Source organism: Protomyctophum bolini (assembly GCF_963924005.1).
Source record: "Protomyctophum bolini genome assembly, chromosome: 1".
Lineage (NCBI taxonomy): Eukaryota > Metazoa > Chordata > Actinopteri > Myctophiformes > Myctophidae > Protomyctophum > Protomyctophum bolini.
In genome coordinates this window covers 9,847,195-9,871,757 of record NC_137862.1, presented here as the reverse complement: position 1 = coordinate 9,871,757, position 24,563 = coordinate 9,847,195, and the positions used below count along the sequence as shown (strand labels likewise).

At 42.9% G+C, this 24,563-nt stretch overlaps 2 protein-coding genes across 2 annotated transcripts; one reads left to right on the top strand and one right to left on the bottom strand.

Annotated features, from left to right (window-relative positions):
* Positions 1-1,196: 1,196 nt before the first annotated feature.
* Positions 1,197-6,184, bottom strand: rlbp1a (retinaldehyde binding protein 1a; the record flags this gene model as incomplete). Its single annotated transcript, XM_080771668.1, has 6 exons — positions 6,062-6,184; positions 5,682-5,886; positions 3,200-3,378; positions 2,595-2,753; positions 2,126-2,236; positions 1,197-1,343 (listed from the first exon to the last, which is right to left on the bottom strand). Exons 1-6 carry the CDS (start codon positions 6,173-6,175, stop codon positions 1,197-1,199), a joined length of 915 nt encoding a protein of 304 aa, XP_080627794.1. The 5' UTR covers positions 6,176-6,184.
* A 5,235-nt stretch (positions 6,185-11,419) lies between these two features.
* Positions 11,420-23,342, top strand: LOC308315024 (protein NLRC3-like; the record flags this gene model as incomplete). The annotated part of the gene is made up of 6 exons (XM_080762848.1): positions 11,420-11,656; positions 13,191-13,411; positions 15,801-15,919; positions 16,128-17,947; positions 18,817-18,885; positions 22,962-23,342. The coding sequence occupies exons 2-6, from the start codon at positions 13,209-13,211 to the stop codon at positions 23,340-23,342; spliced, it is 2,592 nt and encodes an 863-aa protein (XP_080618974.1). The 5' UTR covers positions 11,420-11,656; positions 13,191-13,208.
* Positions 23,343-24,563: the final 1,221 nt, after the last annotated feature.

Here is a 24,563-nt window from a genome sequence, read left to right as displayed (position 1 = left end):
ATCTTACGCACTTGTGTTGCTGAGACCCACCGCCATTACAATTACAGATCATTTTCATTTATCATCATTTATGATGATAAATGTATAATTTATGATCAAATGCAAATGCACTCCAGCGGGTGCTGTATGTCTGCATCTGTTTAAATTACATATCATATACCCAATTAAATATGGTTCAGGGTGAGGACCTGGTAAAGGGACATTCATGTGACTTAAATGACAGAATGCAAGAACAGGACAGAAAAAAATAATTCATATTTTATTGAAAATAGTTAGTTGGAACTTGGAACTAATCTGATCATTATAAGTGACAATTCTAGTAAAGGTAAAGGTACATATTTATGTTCAGAACTTCAGTGCCAAAGATATTGGGACATGATGTCCATATGAGTGTTGAACTCTGCTTAATAACTGCAGACAATCACATCGATGACACAAACAAGGCTGTAGTAGAGATTAAAACAATTAACAACAAAAAAGGCATTGCACTGCTTCCGGAAATTGAGCTCTGCTTGATCTTTCCACTGAAAATGTAATACAGGAAATCCCATTTTACACATCAATTATATAATTCTACAATACACTCCTGAGACCATGATATATAGGCTCCCTATTCTTAAATACATTCTATATATTACCATTTTAGACTAGAGGCACACGGCTGCTCTCTAGAGCTACCATTTTAAGGCATTGAACAAACCCATGGCCTTGCACTGGTCTGGTTATGAGCATGGCCATCACATTGTGAGTTTTCTCTTCCTCAGTGCTCTTACAGTAGGCTACTATAGTATACAGTAGGTAGGTGATGCATTCACAGGTTGTGAAGAAGCTACATGTGCTGTAAAGAAGAATACCACCATTAAGTGTCACAATAATGTTCCACTCCCAAGGTTTTCTAAACCACATCCTTTTTCTTTCTTAAATACAATATATACTTGTTGTGGTGTTGACCCCACCTGCAAATCATTCCTCGCTTCTTCTAACGTTACATACAGTAGTCTATGTCTTTAAATAACCATGAAGGGATTTCTCTCCAACACAATGAAAAATGCCACCCTATGGCTTCATAATAGATCTTAAACCTGATCTGATCAAGGCAGAGACATCAAGAGGTGAAGGCCACTATAATCTGTTGGTTTTGGAAAGGACTGACAAGCTGTTCCAGCCTCATGTTTGGTGGCATTAACATCATGCTTTTACAGAGCAGTATCTTCAGAGCCAAACAGCTTGGTGGCGATGGCCTTGTAGTCAGAAACTGGAGCTGTCCCGTCAAAGTCTGCAGGCAAGGTGTCTGCATCAAAGTCCTTCAAATAGCCATCTAGCACATCGCCATGGACAAAGACCTGGGGGAAGTTATCGGCAGAGTTTAAGCATTAGAAAACTGTCATGATGCGACGCACTGTGAGCTTGTAGATCAGCTATTTTTGAACATTTTTGAAAACTAGGGCTTAAGTAGGTAGGCCTACTTAAACGAGATTCATCATAATACACATTGTCAGAGAATAGGCACTATGGGAAATATAGGCCTAAATTGCATGCACATTTAAGTGTTGGATCACACAGAAAGTGTTTTTTTGACAAAGATCCAATCTAAGAGTTTCTGTTCAGTTTCTGTTAATTCATAAATTGGAGGTAATTAGTCAATCATCATGGTTAGCGAGTGCCCTCTAGTGTAAAGTACATACCGGTAATTTATCTTCAAAATGTAATGGAGTTAATGCCACAACTTTCATCCCCCCTCTCCCACCCCTCAGTACCCCTGCCCAGAGGCCCAAGCTGGGCCATCCACCCACCCCCTCCACCCGTCTCCCACCCCTGAGTACCCCTGCCCAGAGAGGGCCAAGCTGGGCCATCCACCCACCCCCTCCACCCCTCTCCCACCCCTCAGTACCCCTGCCTAGAGAGGGCCAAGCTGGGCCATCCACCCACCCCCTCCACCCCTGAGTACCCCTGCCCAGAGGCCCAAGCTGGGCCATCCACCCACCCCCTCCACCCGTCTCCCACCCCTGAGTACCCCTGTCCAGAGTGCCAAGCTGGGCCATCCACCCACCCCCTCCACCCCTGAGTACCCCTGCCCAGAGAGGGCCAAGCTGGGCCATCCACCCACCCCCTCCACCCCTCTCACCCTCTCCAGCAGTTTCCGCTTCATGAAGGGTTTAACCACATTATAGGTAGTGGTGAAATACCAGGGCTGGTGAGTGACATGGACGGCCTTGAAGCGGGCCGGGAAGGAGTCCTGCGAACGACACACAAAACAGACAAAAGGTGTTAGGAAAAAGGAATGTTTTTGGAAGTAACAACAACATTGGTTTGACCTGAGATCAGATTCTAAAAATGTCTTCTACATCCTGACAGTTTTCTGAAAAAGCTATGTTTCTATGTCAGTCGTTCTTCGATGTTTCAAAAATAGCAGACCTACAAGCTCGTAGCGCGCCACTCAGTGGCGCGCTATGAGCTTGTAGATCTGCTATTTTTCAATAGCTAAAGCATAACATAATGCTAACACCAAAAGGGGTTCCCGCCCAGAATGGGTTAAGTGGTTTGTTTATAATTTTAACTCAGGATTTTAGAAGTAGTAATAATGGCTGTCTGACCTGTAGCATATCCACCATCTTCTTAAGTTCCATGGGCTTTATCCCTGAGGCATGTTGCATGGAGAAGCCTTTGAAGTTCTCAATCAGGACAAATCCATTGATCTGGGTCTCTTCGTTATCGAGCAGTTTCTCCAGGATCACACAGTATGCCTTCAATATCTATAATGCATAGTTTCATTCTGTTGCATTATTCTTGCATTAGTAATTATTGACAGATTCTATGCACCCATAGGCTTGCAGTATTGTACAAACACACACACACACACACACACACACACACACACACACACACACACACACACACACACACACACACACACACACACACACACACACACACACACACACACACACAAACACACATTTGTGTGCATCTGTGCTTGTATGTACAGTATACACTTTACACTATACACTTTACACTATACACTTTGCTGTGTATAGTCTTAGCTTATACACATTCTTAGTTTATACATGATTCATAACTACTTTTTATATATGTGATGTATGACATGCTTTTGTTTTTTGCTTAAATGTAAGTCGCTCTGGATCAAGAGCGTCTGCTAAATGCCTAAATGCCTAAATTGTAAATTGTAATAGTCACCGACCTCATCAAAGGTGATTTCCTCCAGATCCCAGTTCTCGATGTTAAAGAGCATGACCACCCGTCCCTGTTTGTCTCTGCTGGGCAGAACGGCGGGGTAGCCTGCATCGATGGTGCTGCGCACCGCCTCAGGGGTCAGGTTCTCAAACAGCTCAGGGTACTCCTTCCTGAAGCGGACATAACCTACATGCAGAAACAACACAAACCCTTTACAACAGGCCTCATGTACTGTATGTTCAGTAGTACGTACATGTGTACAGTGTACACAGTACAGTATAGCACAATTCATTAAAATGCTCATTTTGTTAAATAAGTTGCGCTGCAGGGGGTGTCAGGGAGACGTCCCTGTTCACTGCCCCGCCACCAGGAGCCCCGCTCAGCCCAGCCTTATCCAGAACCATGTTCTGGATAAGGGGCGAAACATCCATGAATGGTGGTCCCCAGCTGATGACCCTGGTATGCGGTCAGGCTTAGGCTTGGCTCAGGGAAGAGGACGCCCCTGCCATGCATAGTCCTCCATGGCACCGTTGGAGGTGCGACAAAGAAACATCCTTCTGTATGAAATAATTCATGGTCTTTTTTCTCTCAAGTTCAGTCTTGTTTCTATGGCTTATTGTGCATCTTGCATAATATTTATTCTCTTATTGCTGTCCCTGTTATCAGTGCTTGCAGCTATATTGTAAAATTGTCTTCATAACCTTGAAAAATGAATGATCGCTGTGATAAATAGGTACCTAAATGAATTATCGCTGTGATAAATAGGTACCTAAATGAATTATCGCTGTGATAAATAGGTACCTAAATGAATTATCGCTGTGATAAATAGGTACCTAAATGAATTATCGCTGTGATAAATAGGTACCTAAATGAATTATCGCTGTGATAAATAGGTACCTAAATGAATTATCGCTGTGATAAATAGGTACCTCGGCTACATTGAAAATGAGGCAGAGGCAAGGAAGCAACCAGGTGCTCAGCTGCGACGTGCAGGTAGATACAACATATAAAAATAGTAAAAAGGTGCTCCTGGGATCAATCGGGATAAAACATCTATAGAGAAAAGGCGGAGATCCGGGCACACTTAATAGTTAAAAAGGAGGAAAACTTTATTAAACCATGTTTCGACCAATACCAGTCTTCATCAGGGCTGACACATTGAAAATGAGTTGGAAATACTCAATTGTACTCCAGAGTATAAATAAAGGTGATGATGATGATGATGATAATGATAAATAGGTACTATATTGATCCAAGCCGGAACACAATCCATTGATTGACCATTAAAATGCACGCGGCCCACCCATCTGAACATTCAACACTGTCTGTCTGCCTGCCATGTATGGCCAGAGTTGGGTGGGACACGAACACTTTTGAGGTTTTCAAATCTAATCCAGAAAAGGTTGAGAAGCACTGCAGTTGTACACATGGCTTATCAATGTCTCCCTGCTGCACCCTGCCACTCCATACCAATTAGCCAAGTGGAGCAAATCTCTGCTGGACTGGTTGCGTGCGTGTGTGTGTGTGTGTGTGTGTGTGTGTGTGTGTGTGTGTGTGTGTGTGTGTGTGTGTGTGTGTGTGTGTGTGTGTGTGTGTGTGTGTGCGTGCGCGCGTGCGCGCGTGCGTGCGTGCGTGCGTGCGTGCGTGTTTTCAGCACTTTGCTTTGGAAACCCAATTAACCCCATTGAACAATTCATGTTCACATAACATTCCTCTCACACTACAAAGAAGACCCTCTACAGTATAGTCACACAGAACGATGCGTGTGTGTGTGTGTGTGTGTGTGTGTGTGTGTGTGTGTGTGTGTGTGTGTGTGTGTGTGTGTGTGTGTGTGTGTGTGTGTGTGTGTGTGTGCGTGTGCCTGCGTGTGTGTGCTTCTGCAAATGTACAGTACAATTGAGAGTGTGGTCGCGTTTACAGTGTACACATATGATTCTTTATGTTACACAAGTAAGCCCCAGACAACAATACTGGAATAATGTGCTTTAACCCCCATATTCTCTCTCTCTCTCTCTCTCTCTCTCTCTCACACACACACACACATACGCACGCACGCACGCATGCACGCACAGCACTGGGATGTTCCCAGGAGAATACTAGGTTGCACAAGAAACGTAAACTTGCTGCCCTATTTGAACACAAGGGATGCCTTTGTCTAAGAGTCCCCAATTAACTTGGGGCCCATCCTCCCTATCTCAGAACAAAAGAGTTTGGACCTCAATTACTTACCACAGAATTGGAATACACTACAGTACACTACAGTACTTTTGAGGTGGATGGGACGAATGGTTGTAAGGGGGTAAAATGTGGACAAAATGATAATCAAATGTAATCTTAGTAATTGAATAATGAAATGATCAGTTCAGTGCTAATCTGATTATTATGCTAATGACAGCATGTCATCCTAGATGGATGGATGACAGTTGAATGGATGGATAGATGGTATAGCCAACTCAGTTGTACCTCATGAAAAGTCTCATATGACTCACCCTTCATGAGCTCATGGGTTCTAGTGACATCAAACTTGCGTGCCCTGAGGAAACGTAGCATCAGAGCATCAGGCTTGTCTCCGAATCGCTCTAGCACCAGTTTGGCCAGGTCATCTCCCTCTCCTGCTCTCTCCTTCATCAAGGCCCTCAGCTCTTTCACAGCGGATATCCGCCTCTCATCTGTCTCATTTAGCTCATCTTTTGCCTGAGTGGAACACAGCACAGAGAACTTGCAATACAGAATGTGTATCATAAGTGCCTGGATAGTACAATGGTTATTATTGCCACATGAGAGGTTTCATCCAGACTTATTGCCCAACTTGATTTCTTGAAGAAAAGTACTGTCTGTCTAAATAATGAATGTTTTGTTGGTGCGTTACCTTTTGCACCGTGTGGCCAGGCAGCTTGATGCAAGAACCAAACACAGGACCATGATCCTTCACTGTCAAATGCTCTAACTTGGACCTCATGGCCTGCTCCTCTTCTGACACCATGCGGAATGTTCCGGTCTGCACAAAGACAAGAGGTGTTTATGAACTTCATTAGTGTGAACTGTATGGTTTTCAACACACGCAGGCACACACAAAGTTCAAAAACAAACACAGACACATGCACTTGTTTCAGGACAGACCTCAAATGATTATCTGATCAGATTATCTGTCTCACACAATTACAGAAAATACTTTTAAAGCCACTTCTCAAAAACAGTCTTTTCCAAAGACAGAGGGCTATATCTTGTGCCACGCCTTACCCCTTATCCCTAAACTTATTTGCCATTTTTTACTATTTTGAAAAACATTTGAAAATACATCAAATAGCTGATCTACATCAACACGTTGTAGATCGGCTATTTGAACTATTTTAAAAGGGTTTTCAAAATACTGTAGTAAAAAATGGCAAATAAATTTAGGGATTGGGTGGCGCTAGATATAGCCAAGAGTCTTTGACACAATTTCATGCAATAAACCAAGGTTGGACAATGATACATTTGCTGAAACAGAGACAAATTATTTGCAATGTATGCGAAGTAAATTTACCGCAGCCATGGTCACAGGGTCTCAGTGGTGTCACTGGCTCTGCGAACACAACAAAGACAAGTTGGAACCTACAGTACTCCACTGAACAATCCTATATGAACTCGGCAAGCTGAAGTAATCTTCAATTTGGTCACAAATATTAATGAAAGCACATAGGATTAGAGTTGTATAATTCTAGCAAACAGCACCTGCAGGCCTTCCTAACCATGATTTGTCAGAGTGGGTTAATTATTTAATGATCAGTATAGCAGAATCCTCCTAAACCCATATGGCCTTAAATGTGAGGCAGACCCAATACATTGCAACTCATTCGACCATTCAGTACATCCATAAAATGATGTGTAGAAACTGTCAGTTTCTACACTGTGAAACTGACTGCAGTCACTTCAGTTGTTAATTACTTCTAGTTGTTCCTTCCATTGTCATTGACAGCTGCAACGTTTACAATATTACACAAAACAATCATAATTTAGCTTAATGCCAAGAAAATGAAACAGCCTTACCGTAGTTGCAGATAAGTGATCACTCTGCAGACAGCCGGCAGAGATGGGCTGAGGGAATAACAGAGGGAGAGAGAGAGTGGCAAAGAAGACAGCATGCAGTTCAGATTAAGGAGGAGAGCACTATGAGGGGAGGGGTTATATAAAGTGGCACTCAAACAGGGATTAAGGTGCCATATGTAATTACTATGAGTGGCTAATCTACACAAGGCAAACGACATAAAGAAAGTAAGAGATGTAGGCCTACGAAATTAAATTGACAATTTATTCATTGAAGTGAGCTCGACTCCAAAGTAAGTGTGATTCAAAGCTCTGCAGTTGAATCTGTCGCACCAACTCCCGTTATGTGTAGAGTTTGTTGTTAGTAGGAATGTACAAAAGGCGCACCACTGGTAGAAGAGGGCTGAGTGCGAGTGAACAGGCCAAAATCCGGTCTCTTCATGCAGTGCCCACAGAAGCAAATTCAAAGGAGATTTCTTTTTTTTTCTGATGGGTTCCCAGAATGGTAAATCATGCCGAGCCATGAGGCCCATAGGGCAGGAGCCTATCTCCTGTTTCTGTAGCGTGAGGCAGCTTGATGTACAAGTACACCCCCTGGACATGACGCTAGTATGTCGCAGGGACTTATCCAACCCTTGAGTGTCAAGCAGGGAGGCACTGGGTCCCATTTTTACAGTCTTCGGTATGACCCGGCCGGGGATTGAACTCTGACCTCCCAGTCTCAGGGCGGACACTAACCACAAGGCCACTGAGCTCCCAGAATGGTGGCTGACTCTTTTGATGCAGACATACATCACTTTCTCAAGCTTTGTAAGAAGCATTGACTGTAGGGTTATGTTTCAGTTTCTCTTTCTTTCTGCATTGTTCATGTAAACACAAAATACTTAATTGTCTAAGTAATTGCACGGACAGTTTAGCAAATGTAATGTTAGCAAACCAGACACCCTGAGGGCGAGAAGCAACTGCACGCATCTGCCTGTGTGACGGCAGACTGCTGGACGAGCACTGGCGTTTTGGCATGGGGGGTCAGATCAACATATGGAATGAATTCTGTACTGGCCATATATGGAGCGTTTGAGTGTACAGGGTTTTATGAGGGCAGATCAACATATGGAATGTCAGCACCTGATTCAGTCTTCTCCATGTATGGCTATCCATCCAGGGTTTGATGAGGCCAGTGTCGTGATCTTCATATATGGAGAGTTGGAGACGGCCATATATGGAGCGTGTCACGAGGCGTGACAGACTGACGACCATAATGGAGCGTATCATCACGAGGCGTGCCGGACTAGCGACCATATATGGTGGCGTGACTGTGACGTGTCACGAGGCGTGAGGACTGACAACCATATATGGAGTGTGGCAAACCAGGGGAAACAGCCAGGCCTATTCCCCACAGGCTGGGGGAGGTGATAGAGGGAGTATATCACCCTGTACAGGTATTGCAGCCAATGGGAGCCTGGACATGGACGCACCTGCAGCCAGTAAGGCAATCACCAGAAGCTTTTAAATAGCCGACGCCCAAGCTGCCTGGTGAGTCAGTTTGTACTAATAGAGGAGAGAGGAAGCAGGAATCACTCTGTTCAAAGTGTTCATGAGGAGGTTGGTATGAGGGATATCTCACAAGTGAGTACAAGACTTGACTCAAACCTTTGGACCCAGTTGGATGTGCTGTGCGTGTATTGTGGCTCACCTGGTCTCGTTCTCTCTTCCTCCCTCCTAGGCCGACTGAACTCCACAAGGGAGAGCCTACAGCACTCGCTCACCCCCACCTGAATAAAGTAGTCACTAGCTCTCTCTCTCCATAGGACTGTGCATAGAAGCCCAATCCCCTGACGGGAGGAACCCTATGTTGACGTTTTGCCCCGTTTTCCCCTTTCCTGAACAATTTAATAAAAGACAATTTACGTTTATGTTGACTCTGAGCCTCTTATTTTATTTTGAATCTGTGCCTATTCTCCCCTGGGTTGCCACAGGAGGCATGACGGATCGACAGACTGACAGGTTTTGCAGATTTTCATAGTAATCTGCGAACTATGGTCAATGTGTTCATGTGAAAACACTGGAATAGCTGCATAATATGGGAGTATTATACTGGTGTGTGTGGATGCATGAATTTTTATTCTTTAACTTTTTTATCCAGCACCCAGCCTGGTAGGTCTGGGATGTGCGTGTCTTTTAGCTGTTTCTCAGCTTTTATTAATGTGAAAACGTTTGATTTCTTTTAAGATGGAGTGCCGTGATCCCCCCTCCTAAAACATGATCCTGAACTGATGTACTATGATTATACTAGGAGGAAGATTTCTTTCACAAAAATGTACAGAAAGTGTTAAAATTATGCTTTTTATGTGGCCACACCCACCAGTTCATTAAGTATACCTGGTTTTCACTTTAGCACCAGCCACCTGAACGTAAGCCTCACCCACAGCTGTTGTTGTATGATAATGTGGAAGGGGTTATAGTTATGATGACACTAAAATGGTGTTATTTCAATTGGGCCTTTTTACTCAAAGGCTTTCAGCTTTCAGGAAGGAACCAAAAAACACAGGGAAGACATATTTGAATATTATAACCACACCTGGGGGTCTATTAGAGTAATGTTAACACATGCAAAACAGAAAAAGTACAAAAATCATGGCACTCCATCTAGCCATTATTAGGCACTCTTACCACTGCTGCACTGCACCACAAGGTCTCACCAGAAAGAAGAGTGCCTTGGTTTCTTTTTCCTTAGTCGCAAGTTTTCAGTCCCCTATACTAAAGAGAACTTTCGCTAAACTTTCATTGAACATCCGAGCACACAGATCTTTTCCTTTTTCTAAACATTTGAAAACGTTAACGGCCTGATGTTGGCGATAGAGAACATATTTGGGGTCACCAAAGTCATCTTGACCTTCTTCCTGTTCAGAGCATGATGAAATTGAAAATATTTTCATTTAATTTCAATTCTATCATCACTTTTCAAGAAGATGTGGTCATGGTCACAGACAGACAGACAGACAGACATCATCTTGGTCCTTAACATTCATACCACCAGAACAGAATAGAGTTTAGCTCACAAATCATGCAATCAGTTTTTGACAATGTATCAAGAAAAAATAAATTTACTGAAAAATAATATTTAAAGAAATTGGAGCAAATACAGCATTTCCCCCTCACTATAATATACCGTTATGCTAAATCCCTTTCATCTACAACGAGACCCTGCATGGTCACATCCACTTACTGCACACATATCGTGTCAAAAACATTAACCCCTTGTGGTATTTGAACCCTTGTACCTCAATCTTTGCCTGGGAACCTGTCATACGAGAGACCAGTGTCGACAGAGCTGGGGACTTCACTTGAACGGAATACCTTACTTCACTTTACACATTCCTTTATGCACACATTCCATGCCTGGAAATTCCTTAGTAGACTAGTAGTGGCACTGACCAGTTGTTTTGCACCGAAATTAGGGATTATTTCCCCATGATTGCACAGCATCAGACTACTCCATGTAAACAAACGTTTTCTCTCTCTCTCTCTCTCCCTCCACTCAGTCTTTGTATTGAGTTGTACTTGAACTACTGTAATTCTGCAACTGTTAATAAATATTTCAATAAATAAATAAATTAAAATAGCTGGTCAAATGGCGCCATCATGTGGACAACTCAATTGCTACTGCTCAATATGAGTGTCAAACCTGGAGTAAACACGTTTTTAGTTTTTTTTTGATTGATTGAAATATTTAACAGTTTGTAGAATTACAGTACATTTCAAGCACAAACTCAATACAAAGACTGTTAACTGTGAGTGGACGACCCAATTAAGCATTACACTTGTTTACAACAGGGTCCACATTGTTCAATTCATCAAAACATTTAGAGACACACAAATAGACACTTCTATGTAGTCAAAAAACAGAACAGGAATTCATCATATAGGAAGCAAAAAGGGAAAAGATACATATACAGTGAGGGGAAAAGGGGGGGATTCAGATTTTTACAGAGGCCAGTTTCGAATTGCAGCCATCCGTAGGTTCCCTTTGAGAGCGGTTTTGAAGGAGTCAAGGGATTCACATGTCTTAATGACTGTTGGTAGGGCGTTCCACATTTTGGTGGCACTCCCTCTGGTGTTGTGGGTGTGGACTGTGGACTTCGTTTACATTAAGGAAGTATTTAGAGTTCACTTCCTCTTCCTGAAACAATACAAACTCCACCCGTCTGTCTACCAGCAAACATTACACTGGTAGTGTAAATAAAGTACCAACCTGCCTGAAGAAACGCCTGTTCATTCACCATTGCACAACGGGAATATAAGTAGCATATTATTAAAGCATTAAAGTTAATAGGCGTCGACGCAGGTATTAATTAACAGTCCGTGGAATCCACCGGAGACGAAGACAGGAAAGTTGAGACAACTGATCACTCTGGACGCCTTTAGCCTCATCGATCGGGTAAGTGTTTTAATTACTTACTTTATACCTGGAACTACTGTCTGTACAGTTTTTACAGTGTTTATACAATGACATAATCAATTGATTTGTTTTGCAAAACAAATCAATTGATTTATTTTTGTAAAACAATATATTAATCAACAACCCCCGCGGGGGGGGGGGGGGGGGGGGGGGGGGGGAGAGAGAGAGAGACCCTCGGATGAACATATAAAACGTAAGCCCAACACTCACAAATACACATACGTGACACATAACATAGGCCGCCAAATTAATGAATCTCTGAGTCTGCATGTTCTCATTTTAGTTTCGATTGTGCAATTTGTGCCTAGCCCTGGTCCAGGTTCCTAGCCCTGGTCCAGGTTCCTAGCCCTAGCCCTGGTCCTATAGACTTCGTTGCGGTGGTAGGCCGCACACCCAAAATATCTGTTCGTGAGCTTGTAGAATGTTCGGAATGTAGATCCTATAATTATGTGTGTGCCGCACTGTGCGCGCTACTTTATTCTGGACGAACCACTTTCCACTTGGACGTCGACAACGACTTGGGGCGCGTTCGGAAATAGCGCACTGAGCCCACTGTGCATGCAAACTAATAGGCGAGTGCGCTCCGGTGTGGCATTTCCGAACGCGCCCTGATGAATATGAAAGACTATTGGCCCATTTAACATTGATTGGATGGCGACGGTGCCATTTTTTGCCTATAATGCCAAAATGAAAAGGCATAGGCTATGCCAAAAGAATGCCTACCTGGGATTTTTTTTTTAATAGAACAAAAAGGGCTTTTTTCCCCCTCAGGACTATACCCACTGAGCAATTTTCTTAGCCTACAGTGGACAGTATGTGTCTCTGATGTCTTGGTAGCCTACAGTGGACAGTATGTGTCTCTGATGTCTTGGTAGCCTACAGTGGACAGTATGTGTCTCTAATGTCTTGGTAGCCTACAGTGGACAGTATGTGTCTCTGATGTCTTGGTAGCCTACAGTGGACAGTATGTGTCTCTGATGTCTTGGTAGCCTACAGTGGACAGTATGTCGTCTTCTCAACTTTTTAAGTTGGAAACCGGCTGTAACACAACACCACCCCTGCTCCGGCTGTTCGTGCGTGTGCGCACATTGTGTATATCCCTGTAACACCGAGCGTTACAATAATGCAACATATTTTATTTAATTAATACATTTGTATGTTCTTTCTTCACCTAAACATCATCATTGATGTTCATTGCAATGCCATTGGTCATGATATTTGCATATAAATACCCCACCACAGAGGATGAAATTCACACAAATTAAAAAGCTCTGGACATCTCTGAAACATGTTATATTTATTATAGTGAAAGATGTAAATTATTTATTATTATTATTTTAATAATTATTATAAATGTGCATAAAATTTCCTCTGATAAGTCCTAGTAGTAAAAAGTAGTTTTCTCTTAAAAAGTATCAATTTTTTTGCAAGTAGAAATGAATCCAGGCTTTACAGGGATATACAGCAAACATTGACTGTTGTCTGGTGTATTGTGACTATGTGATCTTGACAGGTTTAATACAGAGCAGAGATGAGTCGCCGTGAGGAGAGAGAGGAGGAGGGAGCTGACAAACATCTCGTCCACAGAGCAGAGATGAGTCAGTGTGAGGAGAGAGAGGAGGAGGGAGCTGACAAACATCTCGTCCACAGAGCAGAGATGAGTCAGTGTGAGGAGAGAGAGGAGGAGGGAGCTGACAAACATCTCCTCCACAGAGCAGAGTCTCCACATACAAAGTATGTTAATCCTCCATTACTAGTATAAACCACAGTGTTACATTATTATGTTCTGCTATCATATGTCCTGCTAAAGTATTTTAATCCTGCTATACATATTATTTTACTTAAACTGCACTGTTACATTATTATTTATTTTTCCTAATGAATAAAAAATGATGCTACTTACAATTTGGTGGGTGCTCCTGATATTTCTCCGGTTCTCCTATAGGCCTACATTTTTAAAGTTAGTGATGAAGCTTTAAAAGTAAACTATAAGTAAACAAGTTAATTTGGAGCCCTGACAAATTCTATGCACGGATTACCGAAATTAACGTAAGTCATGTGGCAGCCGAGTCTATGGACTTATAGTGTTTGCTTATAGAGCACTTTTAACAAAAATAATTTGACAACCAAGTCTATGGACTTTAATGTTTGTTTAGAGCACTAATTGATGACGTGAGACATCATGTGGGGGATATAAATACAACTGGTACAATATTAGTTCTGGTCCATAGCCTAATGCACTTTGCTGTCGTTGCATTTAGGCTATGGGACTGTTCTCTTCCTGCATTTAGGCTATGGGACTGTTCTCTTCCTGCATTTAGGCTATGGGACTGTTCTCTTCCTGCTCTCCCATGAAATGCAGACCAGCCTCCCCTCTGTAGCGAAAACGTTTCACCTACTCACCAATACAAAGATGTCTTGTGTCGTTAGAAAGCTTCCTTTCCTTAGTGGCTGAGCCACCCCCCACCACCACGTATAAAATGCACTTTTTGTCCAGAAAGGGATTTTTTTTCCCACCGGAAAAACAATACTTTTACTTACTCCACTGCGCCCTCTACCGATGTTGCCAAGAGAAAACCTCATAGACAAGACTTTTCCTTTCTGGCCAAAAAGTGTGGTGTGGGACAGGGGTCTCAGAAGGCTTTCAGAAGGTGCCTTTGTATCGGTGAGTAAAACATTCTTAATATTTTCGCTACAGAGGGGAGGCTGGTCTGCATTTCATGCGAGTGCAGGAAGATAACAGTCCCATAGCCTAAATGCAACGGGTGTGAATGTATGTGTCATTATGAGGTGAAACCCAAATATCTGACTCTCTTATATACCGTATACCTGTAAACCTGGATGTAAGGAATCTTGAACAGACTGATGTCTTCACTCACATGGTAATTATAGAAACATTTCTAGGATTCCAGAAGTCTGTACCACAGACCAGTCTCCAACAGCCAGCAAGAGCAAAATGTGAAATGGATTCACCTTTTTATTAATAAATATACTATAAAAAAAAACCCAATAACAAACTATAGGCCTACAATAATATACAACATGGAATATGCAGCTATTTGATCTAAAGCTGTACAATAGTACAATTGCAATATACAAAATCACAGACAATATCCAGTCAAATATCATGATATGGATATAATATTCATACTTGTCCCCATCACGTTTTTATGTCCAGCTTTGAGTGTTTGTGTAAACACAAACATTGAAGGACAAAAGTGAGGACTCAAATTTTTATTGGCAGGAATGACATTTGTTATGATTTGATTGGTTGAGCACGGAATGTGCACGATGTAAGATGATGTATGACGATAAGAGAATAGACTATACTAATGTTGTCTCAACACCTCTCCAACACAGAGCAGAGAATAGACTATAGTAATGTTGTCTCAACACCTCTCCAACAACACAGCAGAGAATAGACTATAGTAATGTTGTCTCAACACCTCTCCAACACAGCAGAGAATAGACTATAGTAACGTTGTCTCAACACCTCTCCAACACCACACCAAGCTTCAGAAGGACTTGGACAATGGCTTTCTATACAGGGTACTGGGCTGAGATCCTCTGAGGTGAAGGAAGATTCTCAGACCAGCCCCTCTGACTAGACAATGTGTCTCACCCCACTAACCATCAAATTAGCACGGTGGCCAAACTTACATAGCCTAGTTATTATGAATATATAATGTTCTTAACAATTTCCTTACTTCATAATAAAATAAATTATGCATGAGATGTTGACACAACAACACAAAGAAGCAGGACTTACAAAGAAACACAGCCAAGTTTTAAGCACGACTATTCACAGCTTCTTGTTTACAATCTGCAACCATCAATCAACCATCATCATGTATTCTTAATCATCTTGACATAAACTCATGAAAGAATATATACTGCATCAACAATGTGCTTATATATGTGTATCTGAAAATCTACAATGAAAGTAAAGCATTTTTACCATCAAGATCTCTTTAAAGAAACCCCACAAACACAGTGTAACCCTGTAGAAAATGGCACTCTTAAAGTAACAGTGCCACCTGGTGGATTTACATAGAACTGCAGGCATATTTGCCACTGGGCTACATGTAGGTACATATAATAAATATTGTGTTCATGTCCACAGCGTTGTGACTGAGCAGAACCCTGGACTGAAGACACCCAGTCAAACCACACCTGGACTGAAGACACCCAGTCAAACCACACCTGGACTGAAGACACCCAGTCAAACCACACCTGGACAAGGTAAAATATGCTAATACATTGGATGTTCTAACTATTGTCTGTATCAACAATTATATTCAAGTGAAAATAATGAAGCTAAACAACTTTAAACTCTGGGAAAAAATCAACTGGTAGCCTATTGTGTTGTTATTTTTGGCTGTTCTTCTTAACAAATTGTGCCGTGAAGGTGTATAGTTATAATAAAACATACATGTTCTTCTCATTTCAGATGTCGGTCTGCAGGTTGATTTGAACGATTATAAGGTCAGTTTGAAGGTCAGTTTGGACAGTCTTGATGGAGTGAAAAACCACATGACGGAAGAGTCTGGAGACTCTGTCACCAGCACCTACTCAGAGCTCTACATCTCAGCGGGACAGAGTGAAGGGGTTAATAGCCAACATGAGGTGATACAGCTTGAGAGAACTTCCAACATGAAGACCTTCCATGACGATGCAATCGACTGCTGTAAAGTCTTTAAGATCATCCTCCCTGGCAGAGAGGAACCCAGCCAAACAGTTCTGACCAATGGCATCGCTGGCATCGGAAAAACATTCTCTGCGCGCAAGTTTGCTCTGGACTGGGCAAGAGGTTTGGAGAATCAAGATATAGATCTCCTGGTTCCCTTTTCATTTCGGGAGCTGAACTTGGTCAGAGATAAGCGGTACAGTCTTCTCAACCTGATCCATGATTTCCACCCAACGTTAAAGAAGGTCACAGCAGAGCAGCTCGCTGCCTGGAAAGTTTGCTTCATCCTCGATGGCCTCGATGAAAGCAGGTCTCCGTTGCACTTCGACACAAATGAAATCATCTCTGATGTCACAGTGACATCATCGGTGGATGCTCTGTTGACGAACCTCATCACGAGGAATCTGCTCCCCTCGGCCCTCCTCTGGATAACCACCAGACCCGCAGCAGCCAATCGGATCCCTCTTGAATGTGTTGACATGGTGACAGAAGTGCGAGGGTTCACAGACCCCCAGAAGGAGAAGTACTTCAGGAAGAGATTCAGTGAAGAGAAGCTGGCCGACGGAGTCTTCTCACACTTGAAGACATGGAGGAGCCTCCACATCATGTGTTACATCCCACTCTTCTGTTGGATTATTGCTACCGTTCTGCTGGACATGTTGAGGACACACACCACGATAGGACAGCTGCCCAAGACCCTGACTGAGATGTGCTGCCACTTCCTGTTGGTTCAGACAAACACGAAGAAGCAGAAGTATGACGGGACTCATGCTGTGAACAAGAAAGACAAAGAAAAGGGGACTCAACAGCAGCTCACTAAGACTGACAGGAATGTTCTTCTGAAGCTGGGCAAGCTGGCGTTTCAACACCTGAAGAAAAGTAGCATCGTGTTCGACCAAGAAGACCTGGAAGAGTGTGGTCTTGATGTGAAAGACGTCGCGCTGTACTCAGGAGTGTGCACACAGATCTTCAAAACAGAGAGTGTGCTGTTCCAGAAAACGGTCTACAGCTTTGTTCATCTGGTCATCCAGGAGTTTCTGGCTGCAGTCTACCTGTTCCACTGTTTCACACAGGAGAACATGGGGGTCCTGAACACATTCCTGGGAGATAAATACAGGAACCGCTCCCTCTCAGACTTCCTGAAAGCTGCTACCAAAAAATCCCTGGAGAGTAAAAATGGCCACCTGGACCTCTTAGTCCGCTTCCTTAATGGCCTCTCACTGGAGACCAACCAGAGTCTGTTAGGAGACCTGCTGGGTCACACAGAGAACAGTCCCAAGGAGATCCAGAAAGCCATCCAGAACCTGAAGAAGATATTACGTAATGAAGATGTCTCTCCTGACAGATGTATCAACATCTTCCACTGTCTGATGGAGATGAACGACCACTCATTACATCGGGAGATCCAGCAGTTCCTGAAGTCAAAGAACAGAACAGAGAAACTGTCTGAGACCCAGTGTTCAGCTCTGGCCGTCATGCTGCAGATGTCAGAGGAGGTTCTGGAGGAGTTGGACCTGGACAAATACAACGCATCAGAGGAGGGGCGAAGGAGACTGGTCCCAGCTGTGAGGAACTGCAGAAAGGCTCGGTTAGTAGTTAACAAATTAACTTGACTGCCAATCACGTCATGTTACGTCGCATCGAATCCATCGCTTGACTGCCAAGCACGCAGTATTGTGTCCTATGGTCTTTACAGTGGATTAGTATAGATGGCGCTCTTCATCAACGTACTGTATGAATGATGCTAGGCAACAGATAAAACCAGAAATTAACCAGAAGTGAAAGTCTGCCTCCCGTCCACCTCAATTTAAACAGAAATGTGCTTTGGATAAAAGTGATACATAAATGCACCATTTACAATGACGCAGCATTTTATACAGCCGATTCCATGTTTTCCCGATCTCAACCCTGTCTGCATGCACAGGACTGCTTCAATGTCAACCCTGTCTGCATGCACAGGACTGCTTCAATGTCAACCCTGTCTGCATACACAGGACTGCTTCAATGTCAACCCTGTCTGCATGCACAGGACTGCTTCAATGTCAACCCTGTCTGCATGCACAGGACTGCTTCAATGTCAACCCTGTCTGCATGCACAGGATATTCCATTCCTCGGGTGTCCCCAAATTATTTTCCAAAACATAATTTGCAATTCAGTTTGTATTGGGGGGGGGGGGGGGGGGGAGACATGGCCAAAGCATCCCTGGGGGTCCCCGGCCAAAAAGGTTGAGAACCCCATGTCTATTCCACAATACTGTTTATGTCTGGATAACTAGATAGGAGATGTTCCAGTTAACTTCCATGACAGTGAACTATAGGTATCATTCATTTTGTATTGATAATCTCTTATTTAATCTGCATTTACAGACTTGTTGGCTGTAAACTCAGTAAAACAGGTGTTGAAGCTGTGTCTTCAGCTCTCAGCTCTAATCCTTCCCATTTGAGAGAATTGGACCTCAGTAAAAACGACCTGCAGGACTCAGGACTAGTGGAGCTGCTCTGTGCTTCACTGAAGAGCCCACACTGTAGACTGGAAGTTCTAAAGTAAGATACATTTACCACTTTTATTATGATTACTTCTGTTTTATTATGTACTGTATTATGTGAATATAATATGAATGCTGAATGTATTCATAAGCTTGATGGTGAGACATGGTAGGTGAATAGGGGAAAAAAGTTAACTAATATCTATCACAATGAAACTTCTCCAGTTGATTAATTATATTAAGACTAACATTTTTTGTATTAAAAGTCTTCTGAAATGATATGTTTAAATATGCAAATTAGGCATTATATGTGCTAATTTGCATACATTCCGGGACGATAAATCTGAAGATAAGATAAAGCCAGGTTCAAAAGTATGGTTTCATTTTGTTGACATATTAGAGACAAAGACAATTATCACTGTTTTATTATGTACTGTATTATGTTAATATAATATGAATGCTGTGGTGAGAATGTATTAATAAGCTTGATATCATGGTAACCCAAGCCTATGTGTCTGAGTAGACACATAAAATTACTAAAAAAAATTACCCCAAACATGTTTCAAAGTGTAAAATCTCTTTAAGGCGAGTGTATCGGCTACTTCATCATATAACAGCGTTTCTCACAACGCGTTGAGGAGTTTGTAGATCTGCTATTTTGTCTTGCGACCCGCTGTAGCTATACGCCACAGTTATCAAGTTTCTTAACCCATTCTGACCTGATATCAGATTCTAAAAATTTCTTCTACATCCTGACAGTTTTCATTCTGACCTGAGATCAGATTCTAAAAATGTGTTCTGCATCCTGACAGTTTTCATTCTGACCTGAGATCAGATTCTAAAAATGTCTTCTATGTCAGTCGCTCTTCGATTAAAAAAAATGGCGCGCTATGAGCTTGTAGATCTGTTATTTTTCAATAGCTAAAGCACGACACGATGCTAACACCAAAATGTGTTCCCGCCCAAAATGGGTTAATAATATGTCCACGACAAATCCGATATTTTATAATTATTAAAAAACGGCGAATTAAACATTTATTAATGAATTCATTCATTTATTTATGTATGTTTTAATCTGGTGTTTCAGACTGGCTAACTGCGGCCTGTCAGAGAGATGCTGTGAAGCTCTGGCCTCAGCTGTAAACTCTAATCCCTCCCTAAGAGAGTTGGACCTGAGCCTCAACGTGGTGAATGATTCAGTTCTGGAGAACTGCAAGTGAGTAGACTTGGGCTGTGTCCATGTTGGACAGTGCAGTGTTTCCCTTAACAGTGTATCTCTGACACAAAGGGCCATATCTTGCGTCAGGGGCACTTTCTCCGTAATTTGGGGATTTAGCATTGTGTAAGAGGCGTTCCCCCATTAAATTAGCTATCTTATGAATGTCTAAATCCTTAAAACACCTCCGCTACCCGTTACATTATGCATAGGTGTGGTTTGGGCGTTACGCAACTTAAACCAATCAGTGTGCCAGGTACCATAATCCATTATACCTGGAGTGAACCTTATGGAAGAGCAACGCGTGCTGCCTTGGAATACATTTAAATTAGATACAGAGTGTTGTTGTTTGTGTTCACATTACGGGTGGTTTGAAGACACGATTTCCGTTGTCCTAAATCTGTGTGCATAAGATAGCAAATATAGGGAAGGCGCATCAACACGCGTACAGACACACCTCCAGCCACAAACATGTATAGTGGGTTGTGTGGCCGCGATAATGCCGCGATAATGACAGGAGAAACACTGTAGTGTCAGCTAGTGGAGACGTTGTGTTAGACAGTCAGACATTGATGCATTGTTGTTCTACTTCATACAGAGTGAAACACTGTAGTGTCAGCTAGTGGAGACGTTGTGTTAGACAGTTAGACATTGATGCATTGTTGTTCTACTTCATACAGAGTGAAACACTGTAGTGTCAGCTAGTGGAGACGTTGTGTTAGACAGTTAGACATTGATGCATTGTTGTTCTACTTCCTACAGAGTGAAACATGGAGGAGAAGATTGGCTTACTAATCCTCAACTGAGTCAACTCATTACAAAACGTGAGTATCTGTGTATACAACTCTTGTGCTCTCTACTCTCTGCTCTTGGCCTGGTCCTTAACACATCAAGATGAGGTCATGTGGTCTGACAGAAACAATGGGCCTCATTCACTAACCTGGTCGTAAACAACATGTATTTCGTCTATATTGGCATAAGTTCAGTTCTGACGTGCGATGCATGAAAGGTGGTGCAGAGCCGTGATGTGTGCAGATCACAGGTGGATCTCGTTTTGGTTTGAAAGTCACAGGTGATCTCCCGTGTCGGTCATTGGCATGGTTCCACGCTCCATTTAACACCATACAAGACAACCGGAAATATAAATCACACCTGTGTGAACTGAGCGGCGCAACTATACATTTACTGTTATAGTTACTGTACTGCACTGTGCTCTGTACTGTATTGTAGTGTACTGTGCTCTATGCTGTACTTTGATTATTTTGGGGAAGGGAAGAGAGAGACAGACAGGTACACAGAGAGACAGACAGGTACACAGAGAGACAGACAGGTACACAGAGAGAAAGACAGGTACACAGAGAGACAGACAGGTACACAGAGAGACGGACAGGTACACACAGAGACAGACAGGTACACAGAGAGACAAACAGGCACACAGAGAGACAGACAGGTACACACAGAGAGACAGACAGGGAGAGACAGACAGGTACACACATAGAGACAGACAGGTACACAGAGAGACAGACAGGTACACAGAGAGACAGACATATAGAGACAGACAGGTACACAGAGAGACAGACAGGCACACAAAGAGACAGACGGGTACACACAGAGACAGACAGGTACACAGAGAGACAGACAGGTACACACAGAGAGACAGACACAGAGACAGACAGGTACACATAGAGACAGACAGGTACAGAGAGAGACAGACAGACAGGTACACATTAACACAGAGACAGACAGGTACACACAGAGACAGACACATAGAGATAGACAGGTACACAGAGAAACAGACAGGTACACAGAGAGACAGACGGGTACACACAGAGACAGACAGGTACACAGAGAGACAGACAGGTACACATAGAGACAGACAGGTACACAGAGAGACAGACAGGTACACAGAGAGACAGGTACACAGAGAGACAGACGGGTACACAGAGAGACAGACAGGTACAGAGAGAGACAGACAGGTACACATTAACACAGAGACAGACAGGTACACACAGAGACAGACACATAGGGCCTGATTCACAACGGCATTTACGTGGATTTCCCACATTAATTTGGAATTCATGGAAATGGCCGTGAACTTGACGCTCACGTACGTTGGTCGGAAACTCCGTCAAATCCCACGGGACGTCTTTAGGTGGCGGAGACGGGAGACATTTGCGGAAGCATGCACGTGCGTATAGATTTATTCAGAAGGCTTTAGTCTTCATGCTGAATCAATAAATTGTTCCCAAATCTCAGATAAAATATGTAGGCATGTGTCCCCAACATATTGGTCGATCAGCACAAAAGAAATGATAGCCTATATAATAAAAGCTGAGTGCACTTGTATGCCTAAATGCATGCATTTCCCATACAGAAACTGCCCCTGCAAGCCCGACACCCAGGGGTGCAGAGACATTCTGCCCCGTGGTGGAGACTTTAAGACATTCTGCCCCCTGGTGGTTGGACAGTGACGATCTTCTTTATAACATTTGAATTGTATTGAGTCTTAATTTAGTCGACTAAGACTAGACTAAGACTAAATAATGTACAAATGACTGAAATAGGACTAAATCTGTATTAACACTGCAGTGAGTTTGTAGATCAGTCTCTGTGTGTGTGTGTGTGTGTGTGTGTGTGTGTGTGTGTGCATGCTAGTGTCAGTCAGTGAATGATGTATTTAATGTTTACTGTGTTGTTTTCTCATCAGATTTCCAGCGTCTCACACTGGACTCAAACACAGCACACTGTTACCTCTCTCTGTCTGAGGACAACAGGAAGGTCACAGGGGGGTCACAGAGGTCAGGGGGTCAGCGTCCTCCTGATCACCCAGACAGGTTTGATGGCCATGAACAAGTTCTGAGTGCACAGAGTGTGACTGGACGCTGTTCCTGGGAGGTAGAGTGCAGTGGATGGGTTCGTATAGCAGTGGCTGACGGAACAACCAGCAGGAAAGGAGATGGTGCTGACTGTTGGTTTGGAGGGAATGATAAGTCCTGGAGTCTGACCTGTGATGGTGATGATGGTTCCAGTTACTCTGTCTACCACAACGGACAGCAGACTGTCCTCCCTCTCAGTCCCTCTAGAGGCTCCAACAGAGTATCCGTGTATGTGGACCGTCCCGCTGGGACTCTGTCCTTCTACACAGGGTGCTCTGACTCACTGAGACACCTGTACACCTTCCAGACCATGTCCACTGGACCTCTCTATGCTGGGTTTCAGTTCTGGTCCTCCCCCTCCTCCTCCTCCTTCTCCTCAGCGTGTCTGTGTAAGCAGTAAGTATAATGGACACACACACATTTAATTCCAGACCACGTCCACACACACACACACACACACACACACGTGACACACACACACACACACACACACACACACACACACACACACACACACACACGTAATACACACACACACACACACACACACACACACACACACACACGTCACACACACACACACACGTAACACACACACACACACACACACACACGTAACACACACACTAACACACACACACACACACACACACACACACACACGTAACACACACACACACACACGTAATTCCAGACCAGGTCCACTGGACCTCTCTATGCTGGGTTCTGGTTCTGGTCCTCCCTCTGCTCCTCCTCAGCGTGTCTGTGTGAGCAGTAAGTATAATGGACACACATTTAATTGTAGTCCTATTTTAGTCATTTGTACATTATGTAGTCTTAGTCTAGTCTTAGTCGACTAAATTAAGACTCAATACAATTAAAATGTAATAAAGAATATCGTCACTGTCGGTGAAGTGTTAGAGTCCAACCACCAGGGGGCAGAATGTCTTAAAGTCTCCACAGTGTGATTTAATTTCAACTGAGGACCCCCAAAATAATCATATTTGAACTGAGGACCCCCAAAATAATCATATTTGAACTGGAGACCCCCAAAATAATCATATTTGAACTGGGGACCCCCCAAAATAATCATATTTGAACTGGGGACCCCCAAAATAATCATATTTGAACTGAGGACCCCCAAAATAATCATATTTGAACTGGGGACCTGCCATAATAATCATATTTGAACTGGAGACCCCCAAAATAATCATATTTGAACTGAGGACCCCCAAAATAATCATATTTGAACTGGGGACCTGCCATAATAATCATATTTGAACTGGGGACCTGCCATAATAATCATATTTATAATATAATCATAGCTGTGTAGTGCATGCGCGAGCGTTCGGTGACGTCTGACAGCAGCTCGTCCAAAACCGACCACTTTTTATCATCTTTTAGCCTTACTTTTTACTTCATGTTAGTTTACTGCTATCATACGCACTTACTTTAACAGTCAGAATGGAAAACTGTGAGGATATAGAAGACATTTTTAGAATCTGATCTCAGGTCAGAATGGAAAACTGTCAGGATATAGAAGACATTTTTAGAATCTGATCTCAGGTCAGAATGGAAAACTGTCAGGATATAGAAGACATTTTTAGAATCTGATCTCAGG